General features: G+C 43.4%; 1 protein-coding gene across 4 annotated transcripts in view; it reads right to left on the bottom strand.

The window, feature by feature from the left end:
• Positions 1–17,228, bottom strand: part of LOC135526043 (homeobox-containing protein 1-like) — a 35,396-nt gene that overhangs the window by 10,800 nt on the left and 7,368 nt on the right. For all 4 annotated transcript variants that reach the window (XM_064954075.1, XM_064954077.1, XM_064954076.1 and 1 more), the window contains exons 2-4: positions 2,937–3,524; positions 1,026–1,111; positions 665–775 (exon numbers count right to left, since the gene is read on the bottom strand). In XM_064954075.1, the coding sequence (XP_064810147.1) occupies positions 665–775; positions 1,026–1,111; positions 2,937–3,523 (784 nt within the window). In that variant the 5' untranslated portion in view covers position 3,524. The remainder of the gene's footprint in view (positions 1–664; positions 776–1,025; positions 1,112–2,936; positions 3,525–17,228) is intronic.

Here is a 17,228-nt window from a genome sequence, read left to right as displayed (position 1 = left end):
TATTCTGTATATTTGTATTCTTCTGTCATTTAAGTCATTAATTTAGGCTTGTCCAAACAAAGGGCCTGAATACTTATGCAACGACTATATTGTAGTTCTCATTTTTTATTATTGTTGACAAAAAAAACGAACAATTAAATCAAATGTTACTCCCACTTTGTAACACAATAAAATGCAAAGAAATCCAAGGGGTCTGAATACCTTTGCAAAGCACTGTATCCCCATTGAAACTGAGGGGGCACAAGACGGCATGTGGGTAGTGTAGTCACATGAAGTGACTACAAATAAACACACTCAGATTTGGCATGAGTGCCCCCTAGAAAAGTGGATTGCATTGGGCCACAACAACAGTTCAAGGATACATAGGGTGGATTTGGAAGGGCCATCACTATTTTCTAGCCTGAGAATATCAACAAATAGTTCATAGATTCACCCATCAGCTCTCATCATATAACCCCTCTAGTTTGGACAGGGTCTTAGAGAGTCCTCTAATAGTGGATGGAACGAGTGGAACAACTGAAGAGGGACTGCACAGATGGGAGGAGGCTGAGGGTGGGGGGGTCGGGGGGGCACAGAAGGGGGTCTGCCAGGGGGTGGAGGAGGTGGGGGGCATGGTAGGACCGGGTGGGGGGCTGGGCATGGGGGTGGTGGTGGTTGGCATTACCGGGGGTGGTCTTCTCCAACTGGTACCAGCGGTAGAAGGCCCTCTTCTTCTGTTCACTGAGGTCCGAGCCCTGCTGGAGCAGCCAGTGGGAGATACGACTCTGACTGATACCTGGAGAGAGAGGGAGCAAGGGAGAGAAAATGGAGGGAGGAAGTAAGAGAGAGAGAGACCGACAAAGAGAGAGAGAGAGAGAGGATGGCCCAGAGAGAGGGATTCATTAACTTGCCACTGCATATATACAGTGGATGAAGTACTTGCGGTTTCTCATTACATCCACACAAACACTAGTGACCACAGTTCCACTCCCACAGTCAAGTGCCACGTGTAGTGTGCTCTGTTAGCCACAAGGGGGCATACTGACCTGTGACCTGAGCCACCACGGCCTGAGAGATGCGCCTGTTCCCCAGGAACACCTTGATCTCCTCCTTGATTATGGCACTGTCCCTTCTGGAGGGAGAGAGAGGGGGAGAGGTGGTGAGTGAGGGAGGGAGGAGCGAGAGGTGGTGAGTGTGAGGGAGGGAGGAAAGAGAGAAAACAAAGAGCATTGTTCCCTTTTGCTCGGAAGATCGAACGAGAGGACGGTTCAAGGAAAAGAGAGAGGACGAGTGAAGAAGTGAGAGATGTCTGTGGAACAAGTGAGAAAAACGGAGAGGAAGAGTGTAAGAAGATAAGCCATGGATAGAGGGAGATATGATCAGCAAGTACAATGGCGTTGGAGAGGAAGCAAAGAGCCAATCAAAAGGGAAATATTTATTTTATTTTTTATTTAACTAGGCAAGTCAGTTAAGAACTAATTCTTATTTACAATGACGGCCTACCCCGGCCAAACCCGGACGACGCTGGGCCAATTGTGCGCCGCCCTATGGGACTCCCAATCACAGCCGGATGTGATACAGCCTGGATTTGAACCAGGGACTGTAGTGACGCCTCTTGCTGCGCCACTCGGAAGCCCAATATGAGGTTGAGGAAAAGCAAGGAGAATATGGGTGATGGCAGAGAAAATGTGTCTGTGTGTGACCAAGTGCCGCTGCATGTGTGATTGTCAGACAGAAAGAGTGAATATGAGAGAGAGAGACAGAAAGAGTGAATATGAGAGAGAGAGAATATGAGAGAGAGAGAGAAGGAGAGAGAGCGAGCGAGAGAGAGCAGTTCTGATAGATGTGATGGAGCGCCTGCTGAACACTGGAGACACACACACACAGTCTTTCTGTCGATACACTGCCTTCTCATTTACATTTATATTGATTCCCCTTCATGGAGAACGTGAGGGAGAATCAGGCAGCACTGAGCTGCCAGAAATCCACTGCTACTTTTCTCTCCCTCCATTTCATTTTCATCACTCCATCTAATCAATACTGCCTTTATCACTGGGCACACACTACAAAAGAGCAGCTGCAGGGTTGACAGGACACGTGTGTGTGATATATATATATATATAGATATATATAGATATATATATATATAGATATATATAGATATATAGATAGAGAGAGAGCCCATATTTTATGTATCAAACCAGATAATAACGTTACCTGCATATATCCCATTATTCAATTCATAGTTGATATCTTTCCAACCACTTCAACCCAAACTGTCCATTTAATAACCTATTGTGTGTTCATGTGTTTTTGGACAAGCATTGGTTAACTGATAACTGACTGGCCTCCCACCAATTTGGCCTGCTAATTGTGTGCAGGTGGTCAAAGGTGCAGGAGAGGCACCTGGTTTTCAGTGTAAGCGAGGAGGATGTGAGGAGTGTTTGCATCTTTGACACCTCTCCCTTTGTCTTTAGCCATTTTAACTCTGCCTGTTTCAAGTCTGTATTTATTAAAGTTATTTTTAAGTAAATCCCATTCTAGTCTAATTTCTTAATGTGAAAAGCATCAGCCTGCTTCATCACGGTGTGTCTGATTATGGTGTCTGTGTTTATAGACAGATGTCACTTGACTCAGGCCTGGAGTGGGGGGGGAGGGGGGGGGGTCTAGCTCAGAACAAACCCATTCAAAAACGACATGTTCAGGTAGTACAAAGGGTCATTAGTTTGGTTCCCATTTTGTGCCTATTGACTACCATCTAAATCTATTCAGATAATGCTGTGTTCATGTGCTATGCGACACTCGGGACTTCCAAGTTCACATGAACACAAGTTATTTGCGTAGAGCTTCCTATTGGTTGATTCTGGTACTTTCAAGTGAGAAACTCGAGTTCAATGAGTTTCCTATTTCCGACAAGCACGTGAACGAGGCGTAAGACTCCGGTTACTCCTCCTCACCTCATGAGTTGCTCCACTTTGTCGTCCACGTCGAGTTCCTCCTCGCTGGCCTCAAACCCGTAGCCTCTCCCCGTCACGCCACCACTAACCGCACTAACACTGATAGGAAACCGTGGTGGAGACAGCTTTCCGTTCGTCATGGCAACAATCTCTCCGCCACCACCAACCCCACCACACCCGTTCTGAGCCACCGCTGCCAAAGCAACAGGGGCAGATACAACCGCCGGAGGGGGCGGCGACATATCATAGTTGTTGCTAGGTGACGGCGACAGACCACTCCCGCCACTCCCATTCGCCTGGTAACCAGTCTGTGTGGCGGCCGTGGACGTCGACGAGGACGCCACAACATTATTGGACGAGGATGACGACGTCATATTAGCATTGCTATTGGACGTCGGTCCCTGACCGACAGGCTGGGGCTGCGTCTGGGGGCGGCGTCCAAACTTGTGTCCGTGCTGGCGGTCCAGTCTGTCCAGGGTATCCAGGGCGTGGAGGATCTCTGGCTTGGTCATCCCCGTCCTCCTCAGCCGTTGGAGCAGGTCAATCTGCTCGATGGTGAAGCGAGGCTCATCGGTGAACTGAGACATCCTGGACAGAGAGAAGAGAGAGAGGGAGAGAGAGAGAGAGAGGAGTTGACATGGAGCGAGAGAGAGGGGAACGGTTAGATGGGATGGATGAAGAGAGGGAGAGAGAGAGAGATGGCGTGAGAGACGAAAGTTTTAAGAGGAATGGATGGAGGGAGAAGGGTTTAAACGGAGGGAGAGCGAGAGTTCAGATCAGACGGACGGATGAAGAGGAGGGAGAAGGAGATGAGTTTAGATGGGACATATAGGGACGGATGGAGAGATCTGTCCAGAGAACAACCTCGAGCCCCTTAGACACTGGCACAGATCAAATAGAATTGCATAACACTGCTTATGTCTATGACCTAACCCATTGTTATGAGGGAGACCATGGCAGCTCTTACAAAAGATTACGCTGGGACACGTATGCACTCAGAATCACACAAAAACATCACCCAGCTTACAGAGAAGTACACACAAATGGAAATTCCCGAAGAACCGCACTGTGCCGCACACACCTTATCTCCTCATCAGCGGCATGCTTAGAGAAGACTGGCTCAGCAGCTGCAGCCCAGATATGAAATGGATTATTCTATCAACCTCTTAGAGGGCTTTTAGAGGGAGAGAGGGAGAGACGGGGAGAATGAGGAAAAGGACATGAGAGGTAGGAGAGAGAGAAGAGAGAGAGAGAGAGAGAGAGAAGAGAGGGATAGATGTGGAAAGGGATGGGACATATGGATAGACTTAGATAGATAGTGCGAAAGGGGGGAGGGTGAGAGAGATGGAAATAGAGAGAGAGCAGACCTCATGTGTGTGCGAGAGAGAAAGAGCTGACAGAGAACACATGCATGAGAGAGAGAGTTGAAAGATTGAGAGGAGAAAGGGAGGGAGGAGGGGTTAACAGAGAGTGCGACTTGGGAAAAACGCCAAGAAAATGTTCCATCCTAAGCGGCCAACCTCCATATTTTCCCTTTGAAGAGGGCGGGGATGAGTCATAGGACAGTGTATAGGATACCACACAGACAGACATCAGCCCTCAGACAAACTTACATACAGTACTGTACATACACACACAGCCAGGACACACATATACAAAGAGACCAGTACAGTACAACAACAAAAAACAGGCAGACAGGGTCAAAAAGAGTAGAGGGCACACACACACACACACACTCTCTAGACCTAGTGACTGAAGGCTGGTGGAGAAGGAGGTACCATAGTCAGAATGCATATTGCACAAAGCACACTAGTGATATCATCAACTGAAAACAAGAGGGCATATAGCCTATATGTTATTATTATGTAGAGCCTTAAAACAATGCAACAACACCTAGCCTACTTCACATAGACAGTACCGTATCAAAAGCCAGTCTGCACAGAGCAGACTATTTAAAAAATAATAATAATACAAACAAAAAAAAGCCCTACAGGCCCTGGTCAAAAGTAGTGTACTTTATAGCAAATAGGGTGCCATTTGGGATGCTTCCTTTGAGACATTGGCTAAATCAGAGGAATCAGAGTCAGAGGAAGGAGACATTAACAGCTCGTGATCTTCATTTCACACTACATTCTCCTCTACATTGTCCTGATGTGGTCACATGAAGGCTGCTGGACACATTCCACAATATGATTCCAAATCTGCCGTCCTTAAAAAGAAAAAAGCTCTCTGGAATATATGAGGCATACCTCCCCCTCTCTGCTTCTCTTATCTCCCTCTCAAACTGTACAGTGCAGTCGGAGAGTAGTCAGACCCCTTCCCTTTTTCCACATTTTGTTACATTACAGGCTTATTCTAAAAATATGGTTGTATTTGTCCCCCCTCAATCTACATTTCACCCACTAAGTTGACTGAGAACACATTCTCAGCAACAACCTGGGGAATAGTTACAGGGTGAGGAGATGAATGAGCCAATTGTAAACTGGGGATGATTAGGTGGCCATGATGATATGACGCCCAATTTGGGAATTTAGCCAGGACACCGGGGTTAACACCCCTACTCTTATGATGAGTGCCATGTGATCTTTAGTGACCACAGAGAGTCAGGACACCTGTTTAACGTCCCATTCAAAAGACAGCACCCTACACAGGGCAATGTCCCCAATCACTGCCCTGGGGCATTGGGATAATTGTTTTAGATGAGGGTGCCTCCTACTGACCTTCCAACACACTTTCCAGCAGCCTCTGGTCTCCCATCCAGGGACCGACCAGGACCATCCCTGCTTAGCTTCAGAAGCAAGCCAGCAGTGGAATGCAGGGTGGTATGCTGCAATACCCCATAATGACAAAGCAAAAACACAATTAGACATTTTTTATAATGTGACATTTCCATAAGTATTCAGACCTTTCACTCAAGACTTTGTTGAAGCACCTTGGCAGTGATACAGCCTAGAATCTTCTTTGGTATGATGCTACAAGCTTGGCACACCTGTATTTGGGGAGTTTCTACACTCTTCTCTGCAGATCCTCTCAAGCTCTGTCAGGTAGGAATGGGAGCGTCGCTGCACAGATATTTTCAGAATGTGTCCTGAATATGTCCTGAAGCCACTGCTGCATTGTCTTGGCTGTGTGCTTATGGTCGTTGTCCTGTTGGAAGGTGAACCTTCTCCCCCAGTCTGAGGTCATGAGTGCTTTGGAGCAGGTTTTAATTAAGGATCTACAGTGCCTTGCGAAAGTATTCGGCCCCCTTGAACTTTGCGACCTTTTGCCACATTTCAGGCTTCAAACATAAAGATATAAAACTGTATTTTTTTGTGAAGAATCAACAACAAGTGGGACACAATCATGAAGTGGAACGACATTTATTGGATATTTCAAACTTTTTTAACAAATCAAAAACTGAAAAATTGGGCGTGCAAAATTATTCAGCCCCTTTACTTTCAGTGCAGCAAACTCTCTCCAGAAGTTCAGTGAGGATCTCTGAATGATCCAATGTTGACCTAAATGACTAATGATGATAAATACAATCCACCTGTGTGTAATCAAGTCTCCGTATAAATGCACCTGCACTGTGATAGTCTCAGAGGTCCGTTAAAAGCGCAGAGAGCATCATGAAGAACAAGGAACACACCAGGAAGGTCCGAGATACTGTTGTGAAGAAGTTTAAAGCCGGATTTGGATACAAAAATATTTCCCAAGCTTTAAACATCCCAAGGAGCACTGTGCAAGCGATAATATTGAAATGGAAGGAGTATCAGACCACTGCAAATCTACCAAGACCTGGCCGTCCCTCTAAACATTCAGCTCATACAAGGAGAAGACTTGGCTGCATCTCTGATCAGAGGCCCATGATCACTCTGGATGAACTGCAGAGATCTACAGCTGAGGTGGGAGACTCTGTCCATAGGACAACAATCAGTCGTATATTGCACAAATCTGGCCTTTATGGAAGAGTGGCAAGAAGAAAGCCATTTCTTAAAGATATCCATAAAAAGTGTTGTTTAAAGTTTGCCACAAGCCACCTGGGAGACACACCAAACATGTGGAAGAAGGTGCTCTGGTCAGATGAAACCAAAATTGAACTTTTTGGCAACAATGCAAAACGTTATGTTTGGCGTAAAAGCAACACAGCTCATCACTCTGAACACACCATCCCCACTGTCAAACATGGTGGTGGCAGCATCATGGTTTGGGCCTGCTTTTCTTCAGCAGGGACAGGGAATATGGTTAAAATTGATGGGAAGATGGATGGAGCCAAATACAGGACCATTCTGGAAGAAAACCTGATGGAGTCTGCAAAAGACCTGAGACTGGGACGGAGATTTGTCTTCCAACAAGACAATGATCCAAAACATAAAGCAAAATCTACAATGGAATGGTTCAAAAATAAACATATCCAGGTGTTAGAATGGCCAAGTCAAAGTCCAGACCTGAATCCAATCGAGAATCTGTGGAAAGAACTGAAAACTGCTGTTCACAAATGCTCTCCATCCAACCTCACTGAGCTCGAGCTGTTTTGCAAGGAGGAATGGGAAAAAATTTCAGTCTCTCGATGTGCAAAACTGATAGAGACATACCCCAAGCAACTTACAGCTTTAAATCGCAGCAAAAGGTGGCGCTACAAAGTATTAACTTAAGGGGGCTGAATAGTTTTGCACGCCCAATTTTTCAGTTTTTGATTTGTTAAAAAAGTTTGAAATATCCAATTTATATCTTTATGTTTGAAGCCTGAAATGTGGCAAAAGGTCGCAAAGTTCAAGGGGGCCGAATACTTTCGCAAGGCACTGTATGTACTTTGCTCCATTCATCTTTCCCTCAATCCTGACTAGTCTCCCAGTCCCCGCCCCTGAAAAACATCCCCACAGCATGTTGCTGCCACCACCATGCTTCACCGTAGGGGTGGTGCCAGGTTTCCTCCAGACGTGACACTTGGCATTCAGGCCAAAGAGTTCAATCTTGGATTCATCAGACCAGAGAATAATGTTTCTCAAAGTCTGAGAGACCAAGCGGGCTGTCGTGTTCCTTTTTACTGAGGAGTGGCTTCCTTCTGGCCACTACCATAAAGGCCTGATTGGTGGAGAGCTGCAGTGATGATTGTACTTCTAGAAGGTTCTTCCATCTCCAGAGGAACTCTTGAGCTCTGTCAGTGACCCTCGGGTTCTTCTCCCCTGATTGCTCAGTTTGTCCGGGCAGCCACCTCTAGGAAGAGTCTTGGTGGTTCCAAACTTCTTCCATTTAAGAATGATGGAGGCCACTGTGTTCTTGGGGGATCTTCAATGCTGCAGACATTTTTTGGTACCCTTCCCCAGATCTGTGCCTCAACACAATCCTGTCGGGGAGCTCTATGGACAATTCCTTCAACCTTTGCTCTGACATGTACTGTCAACTGTGGGACCTTATATAGACAGGTGTGTACCTTTCCAAACCATGTCCAATCAATTGAATTTCCCACAGGTGGACTCCAATCAAGCTGTAGAAACATCAAAGATGATCAATGGAAACAGGATGCACAGGAGTTCAATTTCAAGTCTCATAGCAAAGGGTCTGAATACTTATGAGAATAAGGTATATCTGTTTTAAAATGTTATAATACAATTGCAAATATTTATAAAAACCTGTTTTTCGCTTTGTCATTACGAGTGTGTGTAGATTATTATTTTTTATAAATGTAATCCATTTTAGAATAAGGCTGTAACGTAACAAAATGTGGAAAAGGGAAGGGGTATGAATACTTTCCAAATGAACTGTAGGCTTAGGCTAGGTCCCAACACTAACGTCTAGGGGAAATAGTACATTTTTGCTCTAGCCAAGTGCAAACATGACTGATTTGACTAATAATCAACTAGGTTAAATCAAGGGCTTGACTAGTTGAATCAGGTGTGCCAGCTAGGTGAGGGCAGGAACAATAAGGTGCCTGGGACCTTGACTTAGAGCAGGGCTGCCCAACCTTCTTCCTGGAGATCTACTGAAACCATGTCGTATAGTCAGTCTGTAATATAAACCCTGGAAGGGGGGGGGGGTCAAAGTGCAGCTCCTTTATTTAAGTAAAACAAGTTTTTCCAAAAATCCTCCTCCTCCTTGACCTTCCTGTCTTCCTCTGGTGCAGAGGCTCTGAGCCTGGCCCTTGCCCTGGGGAGGACAGAGGTTTAATACTGCTGACTAAACTAGCACTGGTCAATGCTCTTTATACAGTAGATCACTGCTCAGCAGAAAGGCTGCAGGGGCAAAGGGATGGATGGATAGAGAGAGAGAGAGAGTGCAAGAGAAACCCATGCACACACGACTATGCCCCGAGAGCCTCATGGCTTTTAAAAGTTTGAGTGTCCAGGCGTGTCAGGTTTGACTCGGCAGGAAAAACAATCTCTCAAAACATACACCGAGTGCCTTTGGGTCTGAGTGACTTGTTAAACGTGGCCGCAACTACTAGCATATTACAATTGTGAGACGACTGTACTATATATATTTGTGTTGTAGACTGCAACGCCAGGGAAATGAGTCCTTAGGAACAAAATAACACATGTTTCCATGCCTAATCAACCATTCCAAGCTTGTAACCTGTGCAGTTGAATCCTTAGGGCCCCTAGAAAAAGGTTAGGAGCCAGGAAGCAATATATTTACCCAGGTGCAGAAGGAAGCAGCCAGTGAGCAGCTTCACAGCAAACGTTCCCTGACTCCCTTTGCCTCGAGATCTTTTGGATTACTAGGTGTCTGATGAAAAGGTGGATATACTGGTAAATGTGGGTGTCTGTGCTTCTGGTTTTGTATTGGGAACACTGACTGGTAAACTAGTCCCGCAACACAGAGCCTATACGGGGAAATCTAATGGGTAACCTGTATAATGATCTACAAATTAGGACTAGAGGAAACATTTGCATGCAAGCAATTCCATGGTAACGGAATAATCCTTTGACGTTTCACTTTAAAATGTGTGCCAAAATAAAAATGTATGAAAAACAACAACATTGATTTCAAAGTTTAACAAACCATACAACTCTATGCAATGGTGTCTGGAGAAGTGGGTGAACTCTATGGCCCGGCCAGTGATGGCACCCTGTCTGACGAATTCTATGAGAAAGTGACAAATTCCGAATGACCTAAAATGATAAATCCCATATTGGTCTTTCACAGTCAGGAGACCCAAGCTGTACTGTGCTAGTAGTCTAATAGTAGGACTACTATTGAAACAAATAAATGAGGCTGTCAACTGAGTCAGAAATAGTCAGGTTTCTCTCTCTCAAAGTCAAGCTTGAATAGACAAACAACAAAATTGGGTGTTCCAATTCCATAATGCTTAAATGAGGTCGACCGATTAATCGGAATGGCCGATTATTTTTGGGCGCAGATTTGCCAATTTAAAAATATATATATTTTTTTTATATACACCTTTATTTAACTAGGCAAGTCAGTTAAGAACACATTCTTATTTTCAATGACACCCTAGGAACGGTGGGTTAACTGCGTTGTTCAGGGGCGGAAAGACAGATTTTCACCTTGTCAGCTCGGTGGAACCAATCTTGCAACCTTATAGTTAACTAGTTCAACGCAATGGCTAACTAGTTAGTGCGCGCTAATAGCGTTTCAAACGTCACTCGCTCTGAGCCTTGCAGTGGTTGTTTCTCTTGCTCTGCATGGGTAACGCTGCTTCGATGGTGGCTGTTGTCGTTGTGTTGCTGGTTCGAGCGAGGAGAGAGACAGAAGCTATACTGTTACACTGGCAATACTAAAGTGCCTATAAGAACATCCAATAGTCAAAGGTTAATGAAATACAAATGGTATAGAGGGAAATAGTCCTATAATAACTACAACCTAAAACTTCTTACCTGGGAATATTGAAGACTCATGTGAAAAAGGAACCACCAGCTTTCATATGTTCTCATGTTCTGAGCAAGGAACTGAAACGTTAGCTTTCTTACATAGCACATATTGCACTTTTACTTTCTTCTCTAACACTTTGTTTTTGCATTATTTAAAACAGGTTTCATTATTCACTTGAGGCTAAATTTATTTTATTGATGTATTATATTAAGTTAAAATAAGTGTTCATTCAGTATTGTTGTAATTGTCATTATTACAAATAAATAAATAAAAATCGTCCGATTAATCGGCATCAGCTTTTTTTGGTCCTCTAATAAATCGGGCATTGAAAGATCATAATTGGTCGACCTCTAGCTTAAACCATATCAGGAGATCACTTTTGGGGTTTGGGGAAAACCCAAGAATGTAGTGCATGAGATTGAGTTTCCCCAGGTAGACATTGGCTACTTTGTAGCTAGTTAACATTAAATAGAGGTTTTTGGGAAAGCCTTTCCATCTACCAGAAGAGTCAGAACTGTTTCTTTTGTTCTCTAATTGTTTGAAACCTGGATGTTTTACTTCATATTCTGAGACATATATTGCCTGGATCACAGTAGTCTATCGCCAAAATCCCCCCATAGAAACATGGGGGCAATTATTTTATAAAGACTTCCTCATACGTTCTCCTGTTCTATTGTTTGTTTTTCTTGTAACTTTTCATTGTTTAGCAGCCAAAAGGCCTGATCCTAATCATAGCAACCCATGATACAACAACTATCATTAGATCACCGCTCTTTCTACATTTTTAACAGATATTTACATCTCTGTCCACGAAACTGCTCGCATGTGCTGTGCACATTTTAGAATGAGTTTTCCTGCCAATTGCATTTTTGGAGCATTCGCGCATAGGCCTACTGCTGTGTGCATATTGCTGAATAAGTAATAGCTCGACATTTTAAGCTAAACATTCTGATCTGTTCTGTCAACATTGTTAATTGATTCGGCTTAAGGAAGTGTGTATACCCGCCACTACACGACTGACTCTATCCACAAGAACAACGTTGAACAATTTACACGGAAAATTTCACGATTTGCTGGTAGACCTGGTAGACCTGTGCAGACGCAAAGTTAAGTAACAGAATTACAGTAAAATCTCCAAGGTTTAAATATATATTTTTTAATAGATGACAACTTTATAAAAAATGATGCGCACTCTTCAATGGGGCAGAAGTCTGAGTTGTTGTGATTCTGGATGGCGAGAAAGCAACAGTGACAAGAAACTGCCTTTTGGAGAATCTTAAGTGATTTGTTTCAGCTAGTTTCATCTTGTTACCATGTCTTGTTTTGAGGTGTTCTGACTGATTTCATGTCAATGCTTATATGGCTCAGATTGGCTAGCTAACCAACAACTGTAATGACATATTTGAGAAACAAGTGCTAATTGTGCAAATGTATTTGTTTCCAATAAACATTGGAGACTAAATATAGTTTACATGTTGTCAACAATCTAAGCCAACCCTGTCTGTTTTGACACAAACTCAGCAAAAAAAAGAAACTGCCCTTTTTCAGGACCATGTCTTAAAAAGATAATTCGTAAAAATCCAAATAACTTCATAGATCTTCATTGTAAAGGGTTTAAACACTTTCCCATGTTTGTTCAATGAACCATAAACAATTCATGAACATGCACCGGTGGAACGGTCGTTAAGACACTAACAGACGGTAGGCAATTAAGGTCACAGTTATGAAAACTTAGGACACTAAAGAGGCATTTCTACTGACTCTGAAAAACACCAAAAGAAAGATGCCCAGGGTCCCTGCTCATCTGTGTGAACATGCCTTAGACATGCTGCAAGGAGGCATGAGGACTGCAGATGTGGCCAGGGCAATAAATTGCAATGTCCGTACTGTGAGACGCCTAAGACAGCGCTACAGGGAGACAAGACAGCTGATCGTGCTCACAGTTGCAGACCACTTGTAACGACACCTGCACAGGATCGGTACATCCAAGCATCACACCTGCGGAACAGGTACAGGATGGCAGCAACAACTGCCCGAGTTACACCAGGAATGCACAATCCCTTCATCAGTGCTCAGACTATCCACAATAGGCTGAGGGAGGCTGGACTGAGGGCTTGTAGGCCTGATGTAAGGCAGGTCCACACCAGACATCACCAGCAACAATGTCGCCTATGGGCACAAACCCACCGTCACTGGACCAGACAGGACTGGCAAAAAAAGTGCTCTGCACTGACGAGTCATGGTTTTGCTTCACCAGGGGTGATGGTCGGATTCGCATTTGTGCTCGAAGGAATGACCGTTACATCGAGGCCTGTACTCTGGAGCGGGATTGATTTGGAGGTGGAGGATCCATCATGGTCTGGGGTGTTACAGCATCATCAGACTGAGCTTGTTGTCATTGCAGGCAATCTCAGTGCTGTGTGGTACAGGGAAGACATCCTCCTCCCTCATGTGGTACCCTTCCTGCAGGCTCATCCTGACAGGACCCTTCAGCATGACAATGCCACCAGCCATACTGCTCGTTCTGTACGTGATTTCCTGCAAAGAGCCCAGATCTCAATCCCATTGAGCATGTCTGGGACCTGTTGGATCAGAGGGTGAGGGCTAGGGCCATTCCACCCAGAAATATCTGTGAACTTGCAGGTGCCTTGGTGGAAGACTGGGGAAGCATCTCACAGCGAGTACTGGCAAATCTGATGCAGTCCATGAGGAGGAGATGCACTGCCGTACTTAATACAGCTGGTGGCCACACCAGATACTGACTGTTACTTTTGACCACCCCTTTGTTCAGGGACACATCATTCCATTTCTGTTAGTCACATTTCTGTGGAACTTGTTCCGTTTAGGTCTCAGTTGTTGATTATTATGTTCATACAAATATTTACAGATGTTATGTTTGCTAAAAATAAGCGCAGTTGACAGTGAGAGGACATTTATTTTTTTGCTGAGTTTGGTTGCTTACAAGTCGGTTTTGTTGCTAAACAACCAACTCGTCTATGCGACCACATTTCCAAAAACTCTGTTAAAGCTGCAATGTGTAACTTTTGGGCGACCTGACCAAATGCACCTAGCAACGCGACTTATAGAACTGTCATTCTCATTGAAAGCAAGTCTAAGAAGCGGTAGATCTGTCCTATGTGCGCTATTTCTATGCTTACGTTCTTAAGTTTTGTTTTTGTGACTTTTACACACCAGCTTCAAAAACAGCTGAAAATACAATACTTTTGGTTATTGAAAATATATTTCACAGTGGGTTAGATTGTACAGTGATTCTCTACACTGCTTTGTCGTCACAAACTGAAATTAGGAGTAATATTAGAAATTAAGCAACCAGGAAATGGCGGTGCGATTTCTGCATATTGCACCTTTAAATATCTCCTCAGAATTAAGTTTCAAAGATCTGCAGAAAGAATGGGGTGTCAGCTATGACATGACACCTTGAGTTTGATATATATCTTGGTTATTGAACTACAGTAGGTGAATTGGATTTACATCCAGTAATGTAATTACATCATGGGTCCCTGATCTGTACTATACAGAAATTGATATTTATGGATATTAATCTAAATTCTCTTCATGGTGATGTATCCTGAATAGGTACATAAAAGTAGAAATATGCATTATCCTTCTTTTGGATACTTGGGTATTATTTTACACACTGGCTATTATTCTAATGAGCTCCGCCCCCAAGTTTAGTCCAGTTGGTCCGGACCAAACCAATCATAGATTTCTCTTTCACAAGTTACGACATCACAGCACAGCATGGTACAGTTCTGTACAGTACATTATACTGTGTACTCTACTCATATGCTCTCCTTTTCTTTACTGTAATGTTCTCCACTGTACTGTGCTGTCCAAACTCAGATTTGGTCCAGACAGGGCGGACTGACCAAATTTCAACGTCCATGGACGTCCGGTGTCGGTCGGTGCTCAGTGGGTGAGGATGCTTGTTACAGTACATGGAAAAGAGGGTACGTAGTAGGTGTGCGAGAAGGAGAATCAGCGCAAGTCTGGTTGTCCATACAGTTTTCAGTCTTGCTTTGACTACAAGATGAAAGAAAATAGTTATGAGCTGAACATAACAGTATGCTAGTGGAAAGGAAGACAGTACCAGGTGACTCAACGGTGGTTTTATTAACATTACATTACATTTAAGTCATTATGATTTTAAATTGTAGCCAGTTCAATTGTGGAAATTCCGTTACCGATTTGGTAACGGAATTACGAGTTTTAATCACTTTATAATACATAAACAAACGTTTATCAGTAAATACACTAGCTTATTTGGTAGGTCTACCGATACTTGTTACTTCTGTGAACTTTCATTATCCTCAGAGAGAAATTTGAAAATATCTTAAACATATGGGTATTTGGAAACGAAAGGCACATTTTTAGGATGGAAAATGGTTGAAAAATGTACAGTTGAAGTTTACATACACCTCAGCCAAGTACATTTAAACTCAATTTCTCAAAATTCCTGACATTTAATCAGAGTAAAAATTCCTTGTTTTAGGTCAGTTAGAATAACCACTTTATTTTAAGAAATGTGAAATGTCAGAATAATAGTAGAGGATAATTTTGTTCAGCTTTTATTTATTTCATCACATTCCCAGTGGGTCAGAAGTTTTACATTCAATTAGTATTTGGTAGCATTGCCTTTAAATTGTTTAACTTGGGTCAAACGTTTTGGGAAGCCTTCCACAATAAGTTGGGTGAATTTTGGCCCATTCCTCCTGACAGAGCTAGGGTAACTGAGTCAGGTTTGTAGGCCTCCTTGCTCACACACCCTTTTACAGTTCTGCCTACACAATTTTCTATAGGATTGAGGTCAGGGCTTTGTGATGGCCACTCCAATACCTTGACTTTGTTGTCCTTAAGCCATTTTGCCACAACTTTGGAAGTATGCTTGGGGTCATTGTCCATTTGGAAGACCCATATGCAACCAAGCTTTAACTTCCTGATATCTTGAGATGTTGCTTCAATATATCCACATAATTTTCCTTCCTCATGATGCCATCTTATTTGTGAAGTGCACCAGTCACACCTGCAGCAAAGCACCCCCACAACATGATGCTGCCACCCCCGTGCTTCATGGTTGGGATGGTGTTCTTCGGCTTGCAAGCCTCCCCCTTTTACCTCCAAACATAACAATGGTCGTTATGGCCAAACAGTTCTATATTTGTTTCATCAGTCCAGAGGACATTTCTCCAAAAAGTACGATCTTCGTCCCCATGTGAAGTTGCACACCGTGGTCTGGCTTTTTTAATGGCGGTTTTGGAGCAGTGGCTTCTTCCTTGCTGAGCGGCCTTTCAGGTTGTCGATCTAGGACTCGTAATTACTGTGGCTACAGATACTTTTGTACCCGTTTCCTCCAGCATCTTCACAAAGTCCTTTGCTATTGTTCTGTGATTGATTTGAACTTTTTGCACCAAAGTACGTTCATCTCTAGGAGACAGAAAGCGTCTCCTTCCTGAGCGGTATGACGGCTGCGTGGTCCCATGGTGTTTATACTTGCGTGCTATTGTTTGTACAGATGAACGTGGTACCTTCAGGCGTTTGGAAATTGCTCCCAAGGATGAACCAGACTTGCGGAGGTATACCATTTTTTTTCCTGAAGTCTTGGCTGATTTCTTTTGATTTTCCCATGATGTCAAGCAAAGAGGCACTGAGTTTGAAGGTAAGCCTTGAAAAATACATCCACAGGTACACCTCCAATTGACTCAAATGATGTCAATTAGCCTATCAGAAGCTTCTAAAGCCATGACATCATTTTCTGTAATTTTCCGAGCTGTTTAAAGGCACAGTCAACTTAGTGCATGTAAACTTCTGACCCACCTGAATTGTGATACAGTGAATTAAGTGAAATAGTCGGTCTGTAAACAATTGTTGGAAAAATGACTTGTGTCATGTCCTAACCGACTTGCCAAAACTATAGTTTGTTCACAAGAAATATGTGGAGTGGTTGAAAAATTAGTTTTAATGACTCCAACCTAAGTGCATGTAAACTTCCGACTTCAACTGTATATATGCATTAATAAAAAAAGTTTGAAAAAAAAAACTCTTAGCTTTCCTTTGACATGCTCTTATGAAGTTTACATGTTGGAGCTCATGGGTCCTTTAGATGGAAACGCCCATGCTTAACTAGGGAGGCTCGACAATCAATAGTCAGGTTTCCATCCAAATGGCGACAGCTTTTCATGCAAATATTAAAAATTGAATAAAAACATTATGGGCATTTTCACATGAGATGTTTCCTTCAAACTGACAAATAACTTTTGCGGTTAAAATTCCCATGTACTGAACAAAAAAATACAAGTTAAATTGGTTTCCATCGCATTTTCAACTCTACTGATTGTTTTGTCACAAAACCTGTTGTGTTATATAGCAAAATGTGCCCACTCTGGTCTTGGCACATGCGCTCTAGCCAACAGCTCGCAGGAAGTGCGGGTAGGCTACATTCATGGGATTATAAAAAGT

This window comes from Oncorhynchus masou, chromosome 32 (genome assembly GCF_036934945.1).
Source record: "Oncorhynchus masou masou isolate Uvic2021 chromosome 32, UVic_Omas_1.1, whole genome shotgun sequence".
Classification (NCBI taxonomy): domain Eukaryota; kingdom Metazoa; phylum Chordata; class Actinopteri; order Salmoniformes; family Salmonidae; genus Oncorhynchus; species Oncorhynchus masou.
The sequence above is the reverse complement of the archived record's forward strand: the minus strand, read 5'-3'. Positions and strand labels throughout refer to the sequence as shown.